This window comes from Panthera onca, chromosome A1 (assembly GCF_046562875.1).
Source record: "Panthera onca isolate mPanOnc1 chromosome A1, mPanOnc1 haplotype 2, whole genome shotgun sequence".
NCBI classification, from domain to species: Eukaryota; Metazoa; Chordata; class Mammalia; order Carnivora; family Felidae; genus Panthera; species Panthera onca.
The window spans coordinates 204,765,977-204,790,971 of NC_138339.1; the positions used below are offsets into that span (position 1 = coordinate 204,765,977).

The window sequence follows — 24,995 nt, forward strand, 5'->3', positions numbered from 1 at the left end:
ACATCAAATACAATAATTACGATATATTTCAACCAGCAGGACCTGAGACCCCTGGAGGTGTCTTAATCCAAAAGAGACATTTTAAATTCATATAAACCTTGCCTTAAGGGATGGAGAAAGGACAATTTAGGGAACAGCATGAGGTTAAACATATTGATCAGTAGGCCAGTCATTCTTGTTAAGACTCTGGTAGAGTGTAGACAGAAAAATAGCATCATCATCAACAACAAAGAGTACTTCACTTCTCTAGAGACCCATCTCTTTTGCTTCCAGTCTCTCTTGCTTCCATTATATGGATTTCAGATAATGAAAGATAGGTTTTAGCCAGGGATACAAAAAAAATGCATATCCAGTTTGAAATTTGGGGTGTTAAATAACTGGAAAGTATAGTGATTTTTACATTTTTAGCACTTGAGGAATATACTAAAGGATTTAATTAGCTATGTTATTTCTTTATGCCTTTGGAATAAACATGACCTATATAATTTTTTAATTCTTGCGAAAGTGTAAGAACCATTGCCTGGTTAATTCTAGTAATTAATTGTGCAGTGATAAAAAGGTAGTTTTTAGTTATAACAATGCCATTGACCAGATTCACGACACTTGCTGACCTTGAAGTGTTTGAAACTTTGGGTTTCTCTCCATGAATGGCAAGTTACTTTACTATGTCAGGTAAGTATTACCTATCCAACAGAGATCTATAATTTTTCTACTAGGACATTCAGTTTATGTTGTATGCACATATAGCATGGAGTGATTTTCTTGGATAAGAGCTGAACTTTTGGCTAGAGTGAAATTTTTATGGAACAGCTCCAGTGCCTAATGTTTCTCTCTCCTCTCCCACAAAAAAAACCCCAAACAAATAAAAAAGAAGAAAATTCCACCGAAACTATATTTCTTGTTTAATTTTAATTGACTAAAATAATTTACATACAAATTATTGTTCTAATAGATTCTCCTGGGAAGAAAGGTATTTAATGATTCTTGGAACAAAACCTTCATGTTTCGGTTGTATTCCTCTTTCTTTAATGTTGGAATCCAAGCTTAAGTCTCACCGTGCAATCTATTGTAGGTAGCATGTATGCAACTCATCAATGCCCTTGTTACATCTCCTGATGATTTGGACTTCAGGCTTCACATCAGAAATGAATTTATGCGTTGTGGATTGAAAGAGATATTGCCAGTAAGTGCCCTGCAGTCTCCTTATTAATATTTAAATTAGAGGAGTACTTGAATAGGGGGAAATTTAGATAAATTACCTTCAAGAATAATTTATCTGCGGGGGAAAAAGGCTTGAGTATAAAAATCTATTTCTGAAATATAGATAAGATTGGAGTATTAACACTTTAAGTGTTTGAATGCTGTAAATCAAGTCAAATGGTTGGTTTATTGTTTATATGTTTTTCATTAACCTTTTTGCATTATTAAAAATAAAACCGTTAATTGTCATTTCTCTTTCATATCTCTAGAATTTAAAATGTCTGAAGAATGATGGCTTGGATATCCAACTGAAAGTCTTTGATGAGCATAAAGAAGAAGATTTGCTTGAGCTCTCCCATCGCCTTGAAGAGATTAGAGCTGAGCTTGAATATCCTTTTGTTCTGAAGTTACTGACATATGTAAAATTGTTGCTAAACCCCAAACAAACTTCACACCCCAAGATACTAAACTTCTGAAGCCATTTCTGTATAAACAGTATAAAGCCAAACCTTTATGAATCAGATTGATTTTCATATAAACTTTTCTTAATAGTTTCATGCGTGTTTTTCTGAGTCCATGCATATGGAAATGGACGTTCCAACCCACAAATTCCATGAGGCTTCTTGTGTATGTGTACAGTGTGTTGTTTTTTCTTCTCATGTGTGGCACCTCCCCCTCCTCTAGTGCTCTCTAGCATTAGCCTGTTGGCTCCTGTCCTACACCTTGGGTGCACACCCCTATGGGCCTTTGTTAACTCTGTGGGTCTGCAGATCTCTGTGCTTTTCCAGAAATCCACCAGGTTCCTGTCCTCCACTGGGGCTTCCCCATGGTGGATAATGCCTGGCACCATCTCTCTTGGTTAGGGCACTCTGTACACCTAATGTGGTATTTCCAACCAGCTGCCTGTTACCCTTGCCACCCGAAACATCTTGGCTTGAGAGAGGCAAATGGTTGGGAGTTGATTTTGGAGGAGAAGACAGTGCCAGGTGAAGTTACCATTTGCACACAGTTTTCCTCTACTTCAATCCTAACTACCTGTGTGGTACCATATGTTGAGTATACATGATGGTATGGGGTAAGACACACAATAATCTTTTGAAGCCTACAGAACAGATTCTGTGCTGTGTTATTGGTTGTTTGGTGTAGAGAATAAATAAATTCACATATTCCTTAATCAGTGTACTGAAGCATATGATATTTACAACATGGTGTGGAACACAGTTAAGGAAACTAGAGCGGAAGGATATTTTATTTCCATTCTTCAGCATCTTTTGCTGATTCGAAATGATTATTTTATAAGGTAAGAGGAAGCTATGTTCTAATGTTAAATTTCACTAATAAAATTCTATTAATTGTGAAATTCACTTGATGTTTGATTTGGGCAAGCTCATAATTTTCAGATTTTTATTTCTGTCTTAATACTGACTCATGGAATGTGGCATTTCTTCTGGGCATATATTTAGACAGGTGACAGTAAAATGATATTACTGTTATTTTGTAAGCTGCACAGATTCTTGTTACCAAGTTTTCATCTGAATAAAAAATGCAAACTAGCAACAAATTACTAATTTATCTTGTGATGGATAATGTTTTCTCATTAGTCTTTAGGTAGTAGGAATGGGGTTGATAAGTTTCTTTTTATAAGTTACATGAAAGGCAGTAAACCTTGTTTTTATTAGTATTTAAGTAGCTAGAAAGTGCCTGGGTAATACAGTTGCACTTAATGTTGCTAATGTATCGGAAAAGCTAGACAAATAACATTCAAGTTCGATTATATCTCAGCCATCTTGAGTTTAACAAATTGTTTATTCCATCTGTACCTTATCTATCTGTAGCTGGGCAAGCATATTAACACCTACGTTCCTAGGTGGTTCTGAAGGTGACACATAGTAGCATGGATAAATCTCCTAGCCAAATATCTGGGCACCTGGTGTATGTTCAGTAAATGCTCTCTATATCTGCTTTCTACTTTGTTACTGTTTTATGAGGAAAGTGGAGATCCTTGAATATAAAACCATTTTTGGTGCCTTTAATTTAGCTTTGCTGAGATTCCATTCTCAAATACTTTGGGTAACGTGTCGTTTCTTACACTGCTTTCATGTGGAAGAATTTGCTAGAGATGTCTCATTTGGGCTGTGTCCCCTGGGTGATGTCAGAGGGTGTAATTCAGGCTTTTGATATATCTGACAAGTGAATAGAATAAGAGTCAAAGAAAAAAAAAAGTTTACGTTCTTTGGGATGAGCACAGATTGCCCATCTTATCTCCTCCTTTTGCAGCACAAACGTGCTAATATAAAATAAACACTAATACATTGACAAAAATATTAATACAAATATGAATACATTAATTAAAATCAAAATAGTACATTGATTAATATTTTTAAATATCAGAGGTGCTTGCTAGTTATAAAACTGTCTTTTTCCCCACATGTGTTTAAATTTGAAGCTTCCATTTACTCTAAAGTAAACTTGTCCTTTTTTTAAGAGCGACAGAGTGAGAGTGGGGGAGAGTCAGAGAGAGGGGGAGACAGAATCTGAAGCAAGCTTCAGGCTCTGAGCTGTCAGCACAGAGCCCAGTGTGGGGCTCAAACTCATGGACAGCAATATTAAGACCTGAGCCGAAGTCAGATGCTTAGCCACCCAGGCGCTCCAAACCTGTCCTTTTCTTGATCCCTATATGGTTGGTCCTGTCAACCTCTGATTGCTTGATGCTGCTGGAGTTTTCAAGAATTCAAGAATATTGTTTGCTTTCAAAGTTTTGAATGTGTCTTAATGCTGCCAGAGGGGGTTCTATATTACTTATGATCCCTTCATTTTTACCCTAATCCCTTAATCTGTGCTGCAGAAGGCCACGCGGTTGTGTCTACCTTTAAAATAGATTGAAAAGCACAACTCTCCTGGGGCATGCTCAGGTAATCCTGTCACTTCAGTGGAATTAAGAGTCTCAGAGAAATATTAAACTATAGCCGCACCAAAGTGACGTTAGTTATTTTGGGCATTTTTCAAGTATCACCTTTTTAACTTGATACTTATGTATGTTGCATTCTTCGTGGACTCTTTAAGCCCCAGGACCTTGGTCTCTGTTTCACGTATGGTTGCTGTGAAGGCATCATTCTTCCTATGATTTCTGTAATCAAGACCATTCCATCTGTTTTTTTTTTTCCCCATGTTCCCAAATTCTCATGGGTGGTTATTGTTGTTATTTATTCTTACAGAGAATATATTTTTATTATAAGATTGTGGCAGATTATGATCATTTAGATAGTTTTTCATTCATTTAAAATTATTTAGCTTTTTATTTAAATACAGTAAAACTGTTTTTGGTGTGCAGTTCTGTGAGTCTTGCTCTTTTGGTTTTAGCTTCATGGTTTTTTGTTGGTTGGTTGATTTTCACTGTCTCCGATGGACATGGACTTTACTTTTTAAAAATCTTTGATTATCTGAACACCTTTTGTTGAATGAACATTCTTAATTCCTATTGATATAAATAAATGTTTTCAGATTTTTATAAATTGCTTTGCTTTAGAATGCAAGATAGTCCCATTTAAAAGAATTAGCCAATAGGAAAATAAGAAAATTTTCTCACGTTCACATTTGGGACGAAAGGAAATTTTACTGAAATGGAACTCAGTTGGAGAATGTACATGCAAGGTAACCTCTGCCCCCAAGAAAAATGAAATGTGGAAAGAATATTGGAGTGTGGAGTGGGAGATCAAATTCATTTCTCTAACAAATACTTAATGGCTTACCATGTGCAAAATATTTGCCTAGTTGAATGTGCATGGGAGATAATTTCTGATATTTGGTAAAAATACTAAAGAGAAAGTGAAGATGATTTTAAAATTCCTCCAACAAAAATGACATATCAGTGAAGTAATGACAACTTATCTTCATCCCTTAATTAGGTTATTTACATATTCCTCTGACATATTCACTAACACCAATATTGCTCATGGTGATTATTTTCTGGATGCACATTTCTAGAATCCAGAAGTACATTATTATTTTGCTAGTGTTGCCTTGAAAGAGATTTTGCAAGAAATTTCAGCTACTTTGTAAATGAGCTTATCATTGGGAGCTGTGGAGGTGAGAAAACATTTACTGAAATAATGATTTATTTAAAAAGTCCACAAAATAACCTATGTTATTGATTAATAACCTATGTTATTAAGTCCACAAATTAACCTATGTTGTTAATTTAAAACATGTTTATATTAAAACAACACTAGGGTAATGTTGAATAAGAGTAAAAAAGAAATAGAATGCTCCATCTTGATTTTCCAACGTGATTGATACTTTGTACCTGTGTGTGCAATTTATGTACCTTAATTGTACATGTGTTTGTTATGGCGAGATAGTAGGGAATGGGAGACTATATTTTTGGAAGCAGTGTAGAACATTAAGGAAAGCGTGGTAGTACCTTCTTGCTTTGACATGTACCCAAGAACACTGTCTTAAACATTTTTAGTTGATGACAGTCGATGACCATCTTTTGTCTTTGCTAATGTTCAGTTATTTTGGATTTTATTCTGCATAATGGACCATTTATTAGGTATGAGGTAAGTAGATTCAGGGCAGTAGAGAAGAAGCTCTAGTGAATAGAAGCGCCATCACTTACATGGTGAGAAAGATTTGGAGAGGAAATGTGTGCAAGAAGTCATTGAGGGAACAAAGAAGTTGTAGGGGTGGCTGGGGATGAAAGACTGACCTCATTGAGATAGCACCCACCCTTTCTGTCATTTTAGTTTGGTTTTGTTAATAAAATCTAGATATTTTAAATTTATTGGCTTAAGTTTTGTTTTTTAATTTTTTTTTTTTTTTTTTTTATGTTTTATTTATTTTTGAGAGAGAGAGAGAGGCAGTGTGATCAGGGGAGGAGCAGAGAGAGGGAGACATCAAATCCGAAGCAGGCTCCAGGCCCTGAGCTGTCAGCACAGAGCCCGAACTGGGGCTCGAACTCACAAACCGTGGGATCATGATCTGAGCCCAAGTCAGATGTTTAACTGACTGAGCCACCCAGGCTCCCCTTGTTGGCTTAAGTTTTAAGGGAGGTTCTTTTGCTTATGACGAACATAGGTGGACTAAAACCTGTAGTGACAACGTGATCCCTATTTGGGCATTTATTTAAACTCTAATTTTTGAAAAAAAATGTGTTTTGAGTTGTGTTTTGAGTACGAAATATTCATTTGTTACTGTATATATTTTACAGTACCTGTTTTTAATTGGACTCTGCAAACATTCTTAAAGTAGTAAACTGTATAGTTTTAAGACCCAGATAACTTTTTTGAAAAAAATGGATATATTTTGGCTTGTATTAATAAAATGAATTAATGGTAGATATTTCAGTATGGTACAGTGGTAGGTTGATCTCTGTTGAGGACTGCTCTTAAGCACCTATCACTTCATCTCAGTGCTTTTTTTTTTTTTTTTTATTGCTTACTAATTAAGTCAAGGTTCTGACTTTTGTAAGCAAATCATCATTAAAACACTGTATGTGCTAAAAGAGTGTAAAAACTTAACGTCGTAATGTCATTGGAAGAAGGAAAGCGATGACTATTGTATTTACCCTCACTCCCATGTTAAATCTGTCATGTCAGTTGTTGACACTATACGAAGATAAATTATTGAACTTGAAATCAAGCTTACCAAAATACTTTGTTTTGATGTAAAGTTATTCTTATAAATGGAGTGTGCATTGGGGCGCCTGGGTGGCTCAGTCGGTTAAGCGGCCGACTTCGGCTCAGGTCATGATCTCGCGGTCCGTGAGTTCGAGCCCCGCGTCGGGCTCTGTGCTGACAGCTCAGAGCCTGGAGCCTGTTTCCGATTCTGTGTCTCCCTCTCTCTGACCATCCCCCGTTCATGCTCTGTCTCTCTCTGTCTCAAAAATAAATAAATGTTAAAAAAAAATTTAAAAAAAATGGAGTGTGCATTTATTCTTTTTCTTGGTTTTAGGCAACAATACTTCAAATTAATTGATGAATGTGTATCTCAGATTGTATTGCATAGAGATGGGATGGATCCAGACTTCTCATATCGAAAGAGACTAGATTTAGATTTAAGTCAGTTTGTCGGTGAGTATTTCTCTAATATTTAAATGGAAACCTTTTATCGTCCCTTGCCCCACAGGTTAACTGCAGTGTCAGTTCTCCTAGTGTGACCTGTAGAGTCCTTAGGGCCCTTGATACCCTTTCAGGGGATCCTAAGAGTCAAAACTGCTCTCATAACAGCACTAAGACATGATTTGCCTTTTCCATTGTGTTGATATTTGTGCTGATGATGCAAGGATGGTGAGTACAACTGCTGGCACTTAGTTAGGAATCACGGCGGTGACCCCAAACCATGTTAGTAGTCCTTGAATTCCTCACAGTAAACAAAACAATAAAAACTGCCATTTTTTTTCACCTGAGTGTCCTTCATAGAGAACTGAAAGACATTAATTTTATTAAAAATCTCCCCTGGAGTACATATCATTTCAACATTCCCTGTGACAAAGCGAATTGTACACGTCAAGCACACGTCTGCATACTGAAGTACAGTGAGCAAATAGCTGCGTATGTGCTTGTATTGCGAGCTGAATTGGTTGATTTTTTTTTTACAAGGAATGATTGTCATAAAAACTGTGGCCACTCATGCTTGACTGTCTGGCACACACTTTCTTAAAAAGGAGATAAAGTAATTCTATAATGTCAAGGAAAATGACTGATAGAATTTGTTACCAATGATAAAATTCAAGCTCTCAGGGAAAAATTTGAGTTTTGGAAAACTTGGATCTGCTACTGTTAGCTTGACAGCTTTCCAGTACGTGAATTTTTTTTCTGGTGAGGTCAATGATGATAATAACCCATAGGATTATTTTGATATTGTATAATGAGATGTGTCAACATTTGGAGAATCTACGTGACTCCGCAAACCACTCTTTTCCAAATTCCCGTGCCTGATTACACATTCTGCATGGGTGAAGAATTCTTGGATTTTGAAGTAACAGAGTACAAAACATTCAATGATAGGTGATTCCACACAGCAAGTAATGTGCAAGGAGTTACCATATGTCAAATTTTGGTGTAACATGAAAAAAGAATAGTCATTTTTTGTGTGAGGTTGAGGTTGTTTTTCTTCATATATTAGAGTTCATAAAGAAGTACGGAGTGCATAGAATGAGAAAGGACTAGATTATATTAGTGGCACTGATAAAATGCTCATTTTTCTCCACTGGAGGGAAGTAATTAGAAGTTCCTGGTAGTGGGAGGGACAGATATGAGGAAAAATAAAGCAAACTAAAATGTGGAATGATTTTGAATAGGACCTGAAAAGGAAGTTTATTCTACCTGGCCATTAGGAATGTTTTTTCTTGAGTAGATGAGAGGTTTGTTTAAGCATTGAACTCTTGAGAAGGAAATAGACTTTTTAACTACTGCTTGGCTATATAAGTGAAACATATTTACATAGTTACAATAAGTACATTGTATATGTTGATTTTAAATGTTTATAGAAAACTTAGACACACTGCAGAGGACTTACAGTAATAGGTGAATGGGGATCTGGGGCGAAACAGTAGGAGAGAGAGATGTTGGCAAGTAAATAAAGATAACTTTATATATTATAGTGGAAATCAGTAGATACTGTTTATGTAACAGTGATCGGAGGTTTAAGTATTTATTTAGTGCTACAGAGCCAGGCAATTTAGAAAGCAAAATTATTAAAATAAATGGGATTAGACAGGAAACACTATTTTCATCTTCTATAATAGGAAGCTATCTATAATGTATTAAATAGATGAATCAAGAAATAATGGTGTACACATCTTATTTAGAGTTAAGAATCTAACTGCCAGAATAATCTAATATAGAAAGAACCATAAGAGGTCTCATTTAGGAAGTGGGATTGGGTTTTTAATGTAGTGATTTGGTTGTTACTTTTCATTGTAAGCCCTTCTGTAATATGTTTTTTAAAACCATGTTTATTGCTTTTATTAAAGAAAGAAGGGAGGGGCGCCTGGGTGGCTCAGTCGGTTGGGTGTCCGACTTCAGCTCAGGTTATGATCTCACAGTTCGTGAGTTTGAGCCCTGCATTGGGCTCTGTGCTGACAGATCAGAGCCTGGAGCCTGTTTTGGATTCTGTGTCTCCCTCTCTCTCTGCCCCTCCCTCACTCACGCTCTGTCTCTGTCTCTTTCAAAAATAAATAAACATTAAAAAAAAATTTTTTTTTAAAATAAAGGATCAACTATAGCATGGGGAATCTATATGAATTACTTCTCCTGCATAGTGTCTCATCATGTGGATCTATATCGTAGCTTATTTAATCAGTCTGTTACTGATGGACCTTTATTTCCAGATATTGGCTAACAACATTTTAATGAACATTCTTGCTTAAAGGCAGAGTCCTAACAATGCAATTGCTGGGTGAAAGAAAATACATATTTTAAATTTTAATATATATTTTCCTAGTTACTCACCAGCAAAGTTCATGAATTATACTTCTATGGCATAGACAATGTCATATGACATAACATTTTTTCTGTGCCACCTCTGACACTCAGTATTATGGATCATTTAATCATTGCTGTGTTTCATTAAATAAAATTTATATTTTTGTATTAGGGAAATGAACTACCTGTTCATACATGTTAGCAATTATTAATTTTGTTTTTGCTAATTTTCTGTTCATTATTGTTGTGTTGGTTATCATCTTCTCTTCTTCCTTCAAAATACTTACATGTTGATGAAAGACACTTTTTGAGTCTTGTATGTTACATTTGTCCAATAATTTGAAATTGTAATTGGGTTTGCATTTATACTTTGTGGCCTTGGTATCATGCTTGGAAAATCCTTCTCCATTCAGTATTAGCTTTCTTTGTTTTGCTTATTTCATTACTGACACTATTTCTAAATGTTTTCTTTTTCTAACCTTTTCAAGTCATAATGATTTTAACAAGTACTGGAATTAAGGAAAAAATGTCATTGCCATTTTAGATGCTTGCGTAGATCAAGCGAAGCTAGAAGAGTTTGAAGAGAAAGCATCAGAACTTTACAAGAAAGTAAGTAATTCTGATTGAGTTTGCAAGACTGTGAAGAACCATCTCGCATCATCAGGCATGCTTCTCCTTCAGGGATTTTGCTTGTAGTTTCCACTCTCTTCTTTACCTCCTTGAGCTATTTGCATAAATGCCATCCTTAAGGAGGATTTCCTAGACCATTATATTTAAACATTTTAACTCTCCACTCCCAGCCCTGGCCCTGTCTGTGATTTGTTTTCCTCTGTTTTATTTGTTATCTGACATGCGACATGGTGTATGTATTTACCTGTGTATCTATGGATGTGTTGTCTATTTCTCCCTCTAGAGTAACCTTTATGAAGGATATTTCTTTGTTGTTGTTTGAAGGATTTTGTTTATTCAGTGTCCCTGCGCCTAGAACAATTTCTGCACTCAGATCATTAAAAAAAAAAAAAAAAAGGGTCAACGAATAAGTGATTGAAGAAAATTTGTAGAGTCAAAATTTTAAGATTGGAGTATTTCTCAAGAAATCCTATTTCGAAAAGTTTTATTAACTTTTCTGTTTTGGTTCATGTGGCTTCATTAGGTCTAGGTGAACATAGAAAAGTGTCATTTTTATAGGTGAGAAGTATCTGATATTGCCAGTTGGGTTGCTTCGGCCCAGTAGTATTGCTGACCATCCAGCCGTTCCCCACTGTTCTCGAAGGTGGTGTTCTGTGCTTTCATCTCTGCTTGGCATGTATCTATTCCACTCTTTTTCTGTTTAGAAAAAAAAAAAAAATGTTGCTTTTGTGGGATTCTTCACATGTTAAGCAGTCACTTTGATTTAAATTCGTGTGGCTGGTTTCTCACATTGGAGGAATAAATGATAATTACTACCCCCAGCCCCTGATGAACATACACTAAATAGACTTTTACTGTGTGTCAGTTACCATGCCTAAGAGGCTATGTTTTTGAACTCTCTGGATCTTGGTGAATATTGAACGAATCTTACACTTCTGTAACAGTTTAAGATAATACAACTTGCAAATGGTAGACAGTCTTTTATAAGTTAGTGGTAATTTATGACAAACTTTGTAAATGCCCCATGTAAGAAGTCCTGCGTGTCCCCCACACATAGAGGTTATTAACCCCTGGGCCTCTGGCTGCAGGCTAGAATTCCAGCTTAAGCATATGATACTGTCTTTGCCCTGCAGGAACTTGAGAAACAAATGAACACATCATTGAAGTGTCATATGTGCTACAGCTGATAGGTGATCATGGTGTAGGGTGATCCCTTATCCCCTGACTTGGTATTCTAAGCCTTCTACTTGGTATTCTATTTTAACTCTTCCTGAGAAAGTAGTAGTAAACTTTCAGGTACTTGCTTTGGATGTATCCCAGGTAGTATAAATTTGCTTCTATAATCATTTTTAGGTATATGATGTATATGAGTGTTGTTAAATGTGATACCTTTCTCAACATATTGTTTTAAAATTTAAAGTTTAAGTGTAAGTAGAAGAAAGACCTTGTTCAAGGTTACTTGTCTCCTTTTAGTCAGAAGTTATATGTCTTAGGTATATTTAAAAAATATTGTTTGCTCCATAAAAGATTCCTATTGCCATACCATTTTGTATATATCAGCAAGAACTTCTTTCTGATAGCTTTATAAGGACACATGTAAATACTTTGCTTTAGGCAGGAAGCTATCATAGTTGCTAGACACATTCTTTATTTTGGTGCATAAATTTGAAAAATGAAGACCAGAAATGTCAGAAAGTACATAGAGAATATTGAATTATCAACCTTCTTGTACAGATGCACTAATACATTTACCCTAGGGAATGAAATTAAGCAGAGCCTCAGCCTTAACTGTGTTTCTTGACATTTTTGCGTGTAATTTTGTAAGCGTAATATTGCTCTAGAAACCTTTTTGGAGAAGAAGGCTATCATATCTGTTTTTATAAAGTATGTCTTTAATGGAGATTCATTTTATCCCCAAGGCTACTGTGATTTGACTGTAGATATTATAAAAATGCTAAAGCAAAGTTTATATTTTGTCTCATCCTTTTATAGGGGAGGATATAGAAATTTATCTCTTTGTTAAGTACAGATACTTTAAGTATGGCCAAGTTAATTTAATAAATTCTCTTAGAGTATACTAATTATGACTCTGATTATTTTGGTAGTTTTATCTTTGTTCCCATAAATCATCCTTTTTCCTCCTGAATCTTATTCTAAGCCCTACTAGTTAGGGTAATGTACCTACTGATAGTGTGAAAAAGACTTCATTTTTACTCTCATAAGAATTTAATTTTTTATTTCTTGCTAAGCAGAAGTAAACACTGAGCAGTCATAAAAGGGAGAATAGAGAACATGACCTCTCAAAGATTTTTCATGCCGGGAGATTGTGGAACTTTAATATATGATATTGACATATTTATTCACAACATATAAAGGAAGACGTGACAGGAATTGGCTCCATTTCTTCATTTGACAAATATTTACTGAGTTTAGTTATAAATGTAAGGCTTTGGAAAGGTGATGAATAAAGTGGATTCTCACTGTGAATAACCTTCCAGGCTGGTGGGTGTTACTGTGGTGTGTGAATAGTGCATTTTGATATTTTTATATTACAGTGTTATGACTGCTACAGTAGGAATACCCTATGCAGAATGGGAGCCTTCTGAAAGGACTCCTCATCTAGACTTGAGTGGCCAGGCAAGGCTGACCCAAGGAAGTCATAGGTTATGTGAGGCGACAAGGTGAGATAGCCAAGAAGGAAGGAGACAGGAATTTATTGTGAATTTCAACATAGCCATCTCAAGGTTAATATTTCTGAAACCAAATTTATTTTTCTTTTCCCTAAAAAAATGCCTTTCCTCCTCCATGAATTTTATATCCCTATTTCCCCCCTAAAATAATAATAGTTTCCAGCTTGCAAAGCAATAGAACACCATCATCATCTTAGAGATATACTCCCCTCACTCATTTCCTTCATTTAGTTGTACACTAATTTTTTAGATTCTGTTTAAAAAAAAAAAAAGTCCCTTCATTTTTTTTTTTTTTTTCCTGTTTTCTGTTTCCCTGTCTTCCCCTTCATTCAGGCAAGCCTTAAATTCTTGGTTGGGTAACTATAGCAGCTCCTCAACCTATTCACATGCCTCTGGTGTTTTCTTTCAGTCCACCTTCCACACTGCTGCAGGCTGGGTTTGCCAAAGTGCAAATTTGGTCATGTTAATTTCTTATTATAAATACTCTTAAAAGCTCTCCATGGTTTACAGGAAAAAAGAGAAACTTTTTGACTTTAAAATTCCTTAAAAAATTTTTTTTCCGTTTATTTATTTTGAGAGAGACAAAGAGAGTGAGCAGGGGAGAGGCAGAGAGGGAGGGAGAGAGAGAATCCCAAGCAGGCTCTGTGCTCTCAGCGCGGAGCCAGATGTGGGCTTGAACCCACGAACTGCAAGATCATGACCTGAGCCGAAACCAAGAGTTGGACGCTTAACTGACTGAGCCATGCAGGTGTCCCCAAATTTACTGTAAAATTCCTTTAAATGGTTTAATTCCTGTCTACATCTATAACTTCATCTCTTGCAATTTGTTTTCTTACCTCTTTTTATGGCCCTTGCATGTTGTTTTCATTTGTGTACTGCACTAAACCTTCTATTTGAAATGCCAACTGCACTTATCAGCTAACTACTCAAATTCTTCAAACCTGGGGCCAAATTATCACTTCTTCAGTAATCACTCCCATGCCTCCAGTGTATTTCTCCATTGCTGGTAATTTTCATACGTTCGCATTGTTACTTTCCTTTTACTTTGCCACCAGACACTATACTTACTAAAAGTGATGACCATATTGTATTCAACTCTGTATCTCTAACACCTGCTACTTTGAGGAACACATCAGATGCATGATATTCCTTACAGTATAACGAGAAATAGGTAGGTAGTTTGGGGCCAACTCCCAGGAGGTTCTTAGATATTAGGTTAATGACGTAGCCACTGTAAGTTGAAAAGCAAAAGAGTCATGTTTTTTGAGCCATCCTTTAGAAAGAACAGCGATACTCAAAAAAGTTTGTAGAGGGGAAAGGTAATACTGGTTTTAAAAATACTGTTTTTGTTCGTCACCTTGAAGAATGTTCATTGGGCAGTTGAAGATACGTTTATGGACTGATTAGTAGTCTGGAATTCAGACGAGAAGCTGAGCTGGTGATGGGGATTTGGAAGCCATCAGTGTATGAATGGGGACTAAAACATGTGGGTGTGGAAGATACCATTCTACCAGGCATATGAAGTGAGACCATCAGAGGGGCAAAGGAAGAGTCCTAGGACAGGACAATAGTAGATGGTTGGACTGAGGAATAGGAACCTATAAAAGAATTGGTAGAAACAGACAAGGAGTAAGCAGGAGGACCAGAAGAGTGGGTTGTAAGACAACACACTGGGGAAGAGAGAATGAATACAGAGGCATATTCGTGAGTATTTAATGCTGTAGGGCAGTCCCGTTCGATACTGAATGATGACAGTGTTTGATGATCTGTGTTCAGCATGCTAGCCTTCAGCCTGTGCCTGTTGTGCCCTTGTGACTGAGGAACTGAAGTTTTAACTTTGATATTAGCTAACTTAAATTTACATTCTAGCAGCCACATTGGCTAGAGGCTACACCATTGAATAGTACAGATATTAGATCAAGTAAGAGGAGGCCCGGAGAAGTCCGGGGGCTTTGGAATTTGGCAAGCCATAGTTTTTAGAATGAAAGATGGTGTCTAAATTGGATAATGAAGTGAATGAAGTTCAACAGGCCAGAAAAGGGAGTATGATCCAAGCACACTTTTTGAAGGAGTGCACTTTGAAGCAAGAATAAGATTAGAGTTAGGTGACTCAGGGTAAGGACAAAAAGAGGGTCAAGGAAGATTAGCGTCTTTTAAATTCTTAAATGGTAGGAGGGGTTTGGAGGAGCTGCAGTAATAGGAGTGGTAATGTTGGTGTGGTATGGGTGAAGTGAGGGATATTTGGTTTTTTTTCACGGTAGTTTCTGTTCTCTTTATAAAAGCGCAAAGTTTAGAGTGCGAGGATTGAATGTGAGATTTATTTAACCTGTAAATGGGAATTACAACAATGTTTATTATTTCAGAGTTTTTGCGTGTGTGAATGCAATGATGAAATTGCATTCATGAAATGCAAAAATGCTGACACTAAATCATGGGGGAGGCAACCCTCTGGGGGGGTTGGCATATGAGAAATCTCTGAAACTTTGACTCATTTTGCTGTAAGCCTAAAACAGTTCTAAAAAATAAAATCTGTCTTAAGAAAATACCTGTAAAACATTATCTGAATGTAATTTGTAGGAGGGTGCTGTGGTTTTATCTAAACCCAGGCTTGGAAGACAAGGTCTGGCTTTTAATCTCACTTTTTTAATTTACTGTCTGTACGACAAGGGATTGGATTGCCACCTTTTTGAGTTAAGGACAAAATAAGATTCATAAATAAGTGTTCTTTGTCATCGGTTGCTTTTTACATTCTTGCACTTTCCCTAATTGAGGTCTGACCGTGCTTTAAAGTCTAGAGGCTACATCTGTGAGGTAGTATTTTTTTTATGATTTTTTTTCTTCATTTTTTAAAAAGAAATAAATGTTCTCCAGTATGAGACAATCCCCTATTGCAATTCACCTCTGATAGAGGTTTTCAGTCATGATGATGGCAGGGTGAAGCTATTTGAAGGCAGGGTGGGAATTTGTGATAAGTGGCTGTATAAATTAGAAAACTCATTGGATTCACCAAATTTTACTGTTTGCTTTCCTCCCACAAGGTATTGCACCAGGGTTTTAGAAAGATTAATTTATCATTAATCTCCCAAAGATTAATCTCCAAAAGATTAATGATAAATAACAGACCTTATTCTCTTAAATTGCTGTTGAAGATTAGAGCCTGCATCAGGGCCCTTAACTCTCGTGACGACGTGAGAAGTGATGCATTTACGAAATGGAGTTATATAGTAATAGCAAATATTAAAATGGAATTCTTTTTAATTCCTATCATAAGGTTCAAGTTTTTGCAAATAGGGGTCTGGGAACTCACTACAATGCTTTGCTCTCTATTATTTTACACAAAGTTGCAATGATATTTAGGGACTTTTAAGAAAAATGTCAGTGTGGCAGATACCTCCGGGCGAGTTTGCTCTCCTGAGAGGAGAAGGTCACAGACTCCATCCCTGGCTTTGTCTGCTCTCTTGCAAATTGAATGATTTTGGTGGGACCCAGAGAGGGACCTAGGGACAGGCTTTGGGTGACTTAGCAAAATCTACCACTTTTTTCATAAAAAGTTTGTGTTCTACTGACGGGTCTTTAGATCATTAGAACCGTATTTCTTTATGAAGAATAGCGCTTTTCACTGCCATCTTTCTGTCTCCTGTTTTTTTTTTTTTTCTTTTTTTTTTTTTTCTTTCTTTCTTTGCAGTTTGAAAAAGAGTTTACCGACCACCAAGAAACTCAGGCTCAATTGCAGAAAAAAGAAGCAAAGATTAATGAACTTCAAGCAGAGTTACAAGCTTTTAAGTCACAGGTAAAATACCATCTACCTGGATTGAATTTGGCTATTGAAAGCTTACTATGGAAGCAAAGGTCATGTCACAGCTTCATAGTTCAAAATGTTTAAACTTTAATTTCACTTGTATGTTTTCATAGTGTTGTTTTTCTACATATTTTTGCTCTGTAAATTAAAATTATTTTCCCACTGTTTTTTCTAGTTGCATTTTTAAAAATGTCATCAATTTTTACTAATTAATCTTCTTCCTTATGTTTCATGTGGGTTTTGTTCCTAACGTCATACGTTTCATATGTAATCATAAAGGGTGAGAAAGACTTTTACTCTTAGATTTGTCATTCATCACTGATCTTTATCCCACTACAGGAAATTATTGCTCAAGCTATTTATTTTTCAAAACGTTCAGCCTATGGGTACCTTGCAGTGAAAGATAACCTCTAGCTGAATGAGAACATTTTCTGATAATTTTTCAATTTCCAAAAGTAAACAGATTTAAAACATGACAAAAAAGAGAGCAAATCTGGATTATGAAGCAGATAGCTCACATACACCCTCTACACATAAAACATTTAGATAGCAAGAAATACATCATCTGCATGTTTTAAATGGATGACAGTAAGGAGGTAGAATATTCATAGCTAAATTTCTTCATGCAGATTTACATATAGGATGATGAGTAGTAAGTATAGTTTTGCTATTTTCTTTTCATCCTAATTTATGGTTATATAGAAATAGTCTCAGATGTACCATTTCCTATATGGTATGCTATTTCCTATATTATTGGCTATTTTGTTTTCTCTTAAATATTTAGTGGGTAATTTTGTTACGGAGGCTATAAGAAGAAACCCTAAGAGATAGCTGTCTCTTAAGTGTTCAATTTTAGGGGGAAAAAAATGCTCTTATCTGTAAGAAAATCACTCTCAATGATCTTTCTTTAGCGTGTAAGAAGGAAGTACAATTTATTGAAACTTTTCATCTTTCCTGTATGGCTCCTTGTCTCTCATACTAAAAAGTAACATTTGATTGTGTTTTACATTTCAGATTGAGTTATAGACCATGGCTGAGATTCTTAGGTCCAGTTTCTCCTTGTCTGGGCCAATATGAATTTTAAAAATATTTCTTTTTCATTTCTTCTAGTTTAAGGATTACTTGTAAATCCAATCTAAAGAATTCCTGTTTATACAAAATGAAAGTATCTGCCATCTTTCGACATGTTACTGCTGCCTGTGTTTTATATTAAGATGGGAATAAATTGTTTTAAAATGAGATTAACTCCAGCAATCTCCTATATTATTTCAAAATGTGGACAAGGGTGACTATTTATGGCTATCAGAAGCAAGCCAACAGCTTAGACACTTAGTATTGGCGGCCATGTTAATTTTTGAAGAATAACTGGGTATTTCTTTTTCCGAGAGATTAGTCGTGTATTTGTCATGAAATCTAATCATTTGTCTTAAGATCCTTTGCTTTGCTCAAAGCTATACTGGTTATGAAGAGTCTGAATAAAATATATTCTGTGTGATTTTATTCCTTTATTCACGTAACAGCCAAGTATTGTTGGGTGCTGGGGATATAATGGTGAGCAGGTTGATCACAGGATAATCTGGCTTCATGAACAATATATTTAAGTCAACCATGCTACATCAAAGGAATTAGTATAGAAGAGAAATGCAGCCATATCTTTAAGGCATTAATAGTTAATTATAACATGTATATTGAATGTGAGTATAAAATACCTACACCTCCTTAACATTCAGAGGGCACTACTATCCATGTTAACGGCAATGCAGCGTAATGCTGAATTGATTCTTCTTTATAATTAATGTTTTTGTTAAGACATGTTCTTTGATTTGTGGTCTCAACTTCTTTTATAACACTTTTTTCTTTGTGCTGATCTCATGTGTCAACTTTAGGCTTTAATACATCATCTATTTTTCATAATTGTGCCATAAAACTTTTAAAATGATTTATTAATGTTTATTAAATGCCCCCACTTGCAGGTGTGTGTGTGTGTGTGTGTGTGTGTGTGTGTGTGAGAGAGAGAGAGAGAGAGAGAGAATTGAAATCAGTGATTATAGGAAAATAATCATATCACAAAATCAGATCTTCTTTAAAATAATCAAAAAGCATATATTCTTACCATGCCATTGAAACATAAGGCCCGAAGTGACCAGTGGCCACATTTTGCCCTTTTTCTCTCCTGATTTTGCTTTGCTTTTTTGTGACATTTGATACTGTAGAATAGCCCGTTATCCCCCCTCCCTCACTGTCTTCACTTCACTGTGATTCATGAACCTGCGCTTGTCTGTTTTTTTCTCTTATCTTTAATTCATTCATCCAACATGTATTTCTTCAATGGCTGTCATTTGCCAGCTGCTGCTTTAGGTGCTGGGAAAGAGTAGTAAATTATACAGACTTAGTAACTGCCCTCATGGAGCTTATAATCTATCAATGAGATAAATGCTAATGATTTCTTAAGCATTTGACACTTTGATAGTAATGGCAATCAAAGAGAAGCACAAAGTGCTATCTGTGTAAAAGGAGTGGTCGGATGAGGCTTTCCTGAGGAAAGGACTTGCTAGCTAAGATTGAAAGGATCTACAGGAGGTAACCACATGCCAAGAAAGTTCCAGGCAGAAGGGATTGCATGTGCAAGGACCCTGAGAGAGGTATGTGGTTGGCAAATACGTGAAATTGTACATGACAGCCACTTAAAAGGCCAGTTCACAAGGATCATGATGTGCCCTGCAGGTTGTCCTTAGGAATTTCTGATTTTTTTTCCTCAAGATAAAGGCATGATGTGACAACGCTATTTAAGTCTTTCTGGGTCTTCTTCTTCTTGTTTTGCTTCTTATTTAAATGCCAGTATTCCATAGAATTCTGTACATAGACTTTATGCTACATGCTCTATACATACTCTGGGTGAACTTATCTATTCTCAGTGAGTTGAACTATCACCTAGAAACTGCTGTTTCAAATCTTCTAGACCCACATACCCATTTCCTCCCAGGACATCTCCACCTGGATGGCTATAACTACCAAAATAGGAAATAATATTTCTGGCAATTACACTTCTATGAAAACAAAAGCTAAATTCTTGAATTGGAAAAAGAAAAAAACTATTGGGATTGTGTTTTTTTAGGTCAAGCCATGTGAAATTGCTCATCCTGAATTGTCTTTGGTGTAAAATAATTTTTGAGGCAAGTGTACTTTGACATGTTTGGTAGATGTTTTTAGTCATATTTCTTTTCTTTTTTTCCCTTCCCCTCTAGTTTGGTGCCTTGCCAGCCAATACAAGTAACTCTTCGCCACTGGCAGAAGAAAACGGATCCGGCCTCCCAGCACTTGCTCCTTCCCTGCCGCTGCCCTCCTGTGGAGGAGTGCCTCCTCCCCCTCCTCCCCCACCCCCTCCTCCCCTTCCAGGAATGCCCTTGCCCTTTGGTGGTCCTGTGCCTCCACCGCCTCCCCTGGGATTTCTCAATGGGCGAAACTCTCCTCCTCCACCAACCCTACCTTTTGGGTTAAAACCAAAGAAAGAATTTAAGCCCGAAACCAGCATGAGAAGATTGAATTGGTTAAAGGTAAAACAAATAAATGGAAGAGACATACTGTCGCCTAGATAAAAATTTAACTTTATATTTAATTTCCAGTGGAAATCCTAATCAGAGTGTCATTCAATAGATAAGCGTTATTTGAATTAAATAAAAGTATTGAAACAAAGCCCTTTTCTCTCGACTGAGGCTTTCTGGTTTAGAAATTTGGTGAGAGTTGATGGTTGTTACAATGGGATTTGGTTTGTGATTAAGCTGGTAATTCAACATTATCATCATTGAACATGAAGTGTTTCTCACAAGAACAAAAATAAGTTAGTGTTCGTATGAACTTATCTATGTTGATAGCCATTGGAAAAATTAATACATGTTGTCAAAAGTTGGTAATTAGGACACAGAAATCCTGAATCCTGGAGATAGATGGTTTCATGGTCACATAACCTTGGGAAATGATGTGTGATATATCCTGCACTTGAATTATTGCCGTGCACATGAGTTGTATTCAAGACCCTGAGAGGTATAATTAAGAAAGAACAAGTTTTATTTCACTCTGCTTCAAACCCTCAACTATCTGAGAGTGGAAACTTTTTTTTTTTTTTAATAAAACCTTAGCTTCCGGAGGAACTTGTATTTTATTACATGCACTTTGGGGAAAAATATTAAGGGATTACTTCATAAACATCTGCTGGCAGCTATGGGACATTGGGTCTGAACGTAGTGATTGTGCGGGGACAGATGAAACACCCAACTATTTATGAATCTCTCTCTCTGATTGCAGATCAGACCTCATGAAATGACTGAAAACTGTTTCTGGATTAAAGCAAATGAAAATAAGTATGAAAATGTGGATTTGCTTTGTAAACTTGAGAATACGTTTTGTTGCCAACAAAAAGGTAAGTTGAACATCATGCTTATTTGCTTATTTTAATATCATGCTTATTTTAATATGTTAACATTGCCATTTTTTCTGTTTTAACTTTTACAGAGCATTGTTTGAGGAGTCCTATATGTGATATTTTTACTTCATTAGTGGGTAAATAAATTAATGGGAAAAAATTTTAAAATACCAATTTTGTTGTGAGTATAGGATAAGCAGTCTTGAAAATGCAAGTGGTTAATACATAACTTTGTCAAATTTTTGGTATGATATCTTTTCTGAAGATGTTCTTAATTGGGTTTTCATAAAGGAGGATATTTTCAGAGAGAACTTTGGCATGAGAATTCCTTTGAGTCAATGGGAAATAGAAAAACAAACAGAATGTGAGCCTTCTTCTAGCCAGCACTTTACCACCCTTTAATATTACTATGACAGTCACAATAATTAGTATGAGTCACATGGGATAGAAATACCAAATTTATAGAGTACCTTGAAAGCTTAAAATAGAAGTACATGAGTAGGTTATATGAACTTTTTATTAAAAGCAATTAGCGTTCATTTCCGAATTGTTTCATGATAGCTTTTACCTGCTTGGTGTGATGATGATGAATATTTTTAAATAATTTTATTCAAACATCGTTCTTATCTGAAAATTGGGTTTCTACTGTATATGTTTCAGGGTTGATATTGACTTAAACTAGTAGGTTAATTTTTAAGTTACATAATGCTTACATTTTATGTCTATGTTACAAGCTACTTGGATCAGTGATTACATTTTAATTTTCAAGAAGGAACCCTTTTCACCATAGACCTATGCCACTTACAACCCTGGGCTCATTGAACACAGAGAGCTGTAGAAGAGAGATTTTACTCCAGCTGGAGATGGGAAGGGTTGCTATATACAGGGAAGAATTAACTTGTTAAAATACCTACTACGTATTAGGCGATATGCTGTATATCTGATTTAACTTGACAGTCGCAGCAATGAAAGGATTTTGGCAGATACCCCTCCCACCCCAAATCATTTGAATTCCTTTGAAATGCTTTGTAAAATATAACTGTAAATTAGAATCTCTTTCTAAAAAGTAAGTTAGAACTCTAAAAGGTAATTGTAAATTAAGGTGGCTTTCCAGAATTTGTGCTAAATCCAAAGCCTTCAGCAGATATTTTTGGGCACTGTTCGTGACTAAAATAGTAAAAATGATATATTTTGATCTTTGAAAACAGGGGGAATTTTCTCAGCAAGCTTATCCTAGGAAAACTTGTGAAGTAAGCAGATCTTAATTTTACCTTTTGATTATGGAGAATGAAAATTTTCTTTGAATAAGATTAGTACACTCTTCAGGCAATCAAGGAAAATATATGGCAGTTAAAATGTGTATTTACATGTAAAACACTTCAGAATTTCAGATTTCATAATCTGGAATTGATTAGTTTTCCCTTTGCTTTCCTAGTAGGGTACAAACGGTGGTACCTTAAAGCTATTTAAGTAATACTGCCATCCAGCTACTGTCTCTCTCTTTTTTTTTTTCCTCTTTACTCTGATTACTTTCTTAATTAATGAGGCTCAAAAGGGAAACTTGTTAGCATGTCTTTAATTTAGCTGTAGTGTTAGCCCTAAATGAAATAATTGGACCTTTAAAAAATTCTTAAGTCATCTAACTTTAGCCTTGAGATTCAAGGTTGAAAAAAAACAATGTATTTGCTCAATCAAGTATTAGTTATGAAGTTTAAGGTGAGGAAATGGTGATCCTTGTCTGAGTATTCCGTACTTCTATCTGTCTCTGCCTTTGTACGTGCCGTCCCCTCTGTCCAGAGTCTCTCATTTGACTTACAGACTGGCAGAGGCCCACGACTTCTCTTGTCTCAGCTCAACTGCTACCTTCTTTCTTCTGTGACAGTGGATGATACCTCCCTGGTGATCAGAAAAGATGGGGATGCCCGAGGTTGTCATCCTGGGCAATGCCAACCTTTCACAATGCCAATAGGAAACAAGCTGTGAAGGTGACTATTTTTTGATCTGGATTTTAAAGAATAATTCCTGGAAAACATTATTCAGGGAGCCTTAAGAATACATTTTAGCATTACCAGTAGTTAAGTATTTTATTGGAAAACAAAATTGCTGCTTTCAGAAGAGCAGGATTTCCTATAGATACTTTGTAGAGAAGATCAGAAAGGAAGGCAAGAGGAAGGTATCTGAAAAGCTTACCGGAGACCAAGGGGTGGTGGTGGAGTGGACACGTTGCTCCTTGTCTCTTTATTTGTGGCCTGGCCACTGAGGCAATAGGTCCAAATCTTCACTTCTACCTTTCTCCTTTCTCCCATGAGTCCAAAGGTTACTTTAACTCCAGTTTTTAATTTCTGCAGAATTCAAAATTGAACCTAGTCACGAATTATTCAGTCCATGGTGGCGATACAGTGACTCTCTGCTCCCTAGCCAGCAGGGGGAGGTAGAGGCATCGCCTCCCGGTTGATTTTCCTTCATTGGTTCTTGTCAGGACTTGGAAGGGAAGGACACAGGATTCCGATTACTGGGTTTTTAGGGAAATAATGTATCTGCTTTTCTTTTTTTTTTTTTTCTTCTTTTTTTTTTTTTTTTTTTTAAATTTTTTTTTTTTTTCAACGTTTTTTTATTTATTTGTGGGACAGAGAGAGACAGAGCATGAACGGGGGAGGGACAGAGAGAGAGGGAGACACAGAATCAGAAACAGGCTCCAGGCTCTGAGCCATCAGCCCAGAGCCTGACGTGGGGCTCGAACTCACGGACCGTGAGATCGTGACCTGGCTGAAGTCGGACGCTTAACCGACTGCGCCACCCAGGCGCCCCTGTATCTGCTTTTCATTGCAGTAATTCTTTTGTCTAAGAACCAGGGCATTTTGTGACAATATGGATGGACCTCTAGGTCATTATGCTAAGTGCAATAAATCAGGTGGGGAAAGACAAATATTGTATGATTTCTCTTATATGTGGAATCCAAAACAATGAAAAAAGCAAACCAAGCTCATAGATAGAACAGAATGGTGGTTGCCAGAGATGGGGGTGGGGGAAATGGGGAGGAGGGGTAGAAATTTATTACATAAACAAAAAACCCAGAGCTATTTCTCTGATTACAAAGGTGGATGTTCCATCCCAGGAATTTAAAAATGGTAAAGGCCAATCATTTGTGTCCCCTAAACATTTGAAATAGGTGGAAAGAAAAAAAAGGAACTGAATTTCATAATTTACCCTCTAATTCTACCTATTCTAATCACATACTCTGTATTTTTTGTTATTATGGCTCCCCCCCCCCACCTTATGGAAGACACTGCTTTGGGTTTTATTGACTTTGAAGTTAAGATGATTGGGTTTTAGTGGTCTTATACCCTGAAAGTTGGAAAAGGAAGAGGGCTTAACAATACCAGTGGAGCACCTGTGGTTGTACCACTCCCTGAGCTGGGCCATCTTCATGTGACCTTGTTTAAATCATGACCACATCTCTGCTGAGATTTTTCTCCTGCCCAACGATGCTAAGTCCCCAGAATACCACCCTGCCCCACTTGCTGGTAGACATAGCAAGATATTCTAGGCATGAGCTTGGATATTTCCTCTTTACTCATGTTATTCTTTATTATATCTTTTTTTCCCTCCCAGTTAAATTTGTATTTTAAACTAACTTCCCTGTTACGTCTAGACATTGCTTTATTAGGAAAGTGCCCGTGTCCTGCCTTAAGGAGTACAGGAAGCTCAGCCTCTTCGTACGAAATCAGTATGTTTCCTTGATCCCGTTGTATAATTTTTTTCTTTGATTCCTTTATTTGGCTATCAAGTATCACTTTGGTTTCCTTGCCTTTCTCAGTTCTAACCTGTCT

General features: G+C 36.3%; 1 protein-coding gene across 5 annotated transcripts in view; it reads left to right on the plus strand.

The window, feature by feature from the left end:
- DIAPH3 (diaphanous related formin 3) overlaps positions 1-24,995 on the plus strand; it is a 516,220-nt gene that overhangs the window by 162,192 nt on the left and 329,033 nt on the right. For all 5 annotated transcript variants that reach the window (XR_013550080.2, XM_078433000.2, XM_078433008.2 and 2 more), the window contains 8 exons: positions 1,073-1,183; positions 1,470-1,588; positions 2,384-2,500; positions 7,153-7,271; positions 10,171-10,235; positions 16,632-16,736; positions 19,991-20,299; positions 21,048-21,162. Coding sequence is in view for 4 of the 5 variants with exons in the window: in XM_078433000.2 (XP_078289126.1) it covers positions 1,073-1,183; positions 1,470-1,588; positions 2,384-2,500; positions 7,153-7,271; positions 10,171-10,235; positions 16,632-16,736; positions 19,991-20,299; positions 21,048-21,162 (1,060 nt within the window). In the remaining variant the exon portion in view is untranslated. The remainder of the gene's footprint in view (positions 1-1,072; positions 1,184-1,469; positions 1,589-2,383; positions 2,501-7,152; positions 7,272-10,170; positions 10,236-16,631; positions 16,737-19,990; positions 20,300-21,047; positions 21,163-24,995) is intronic.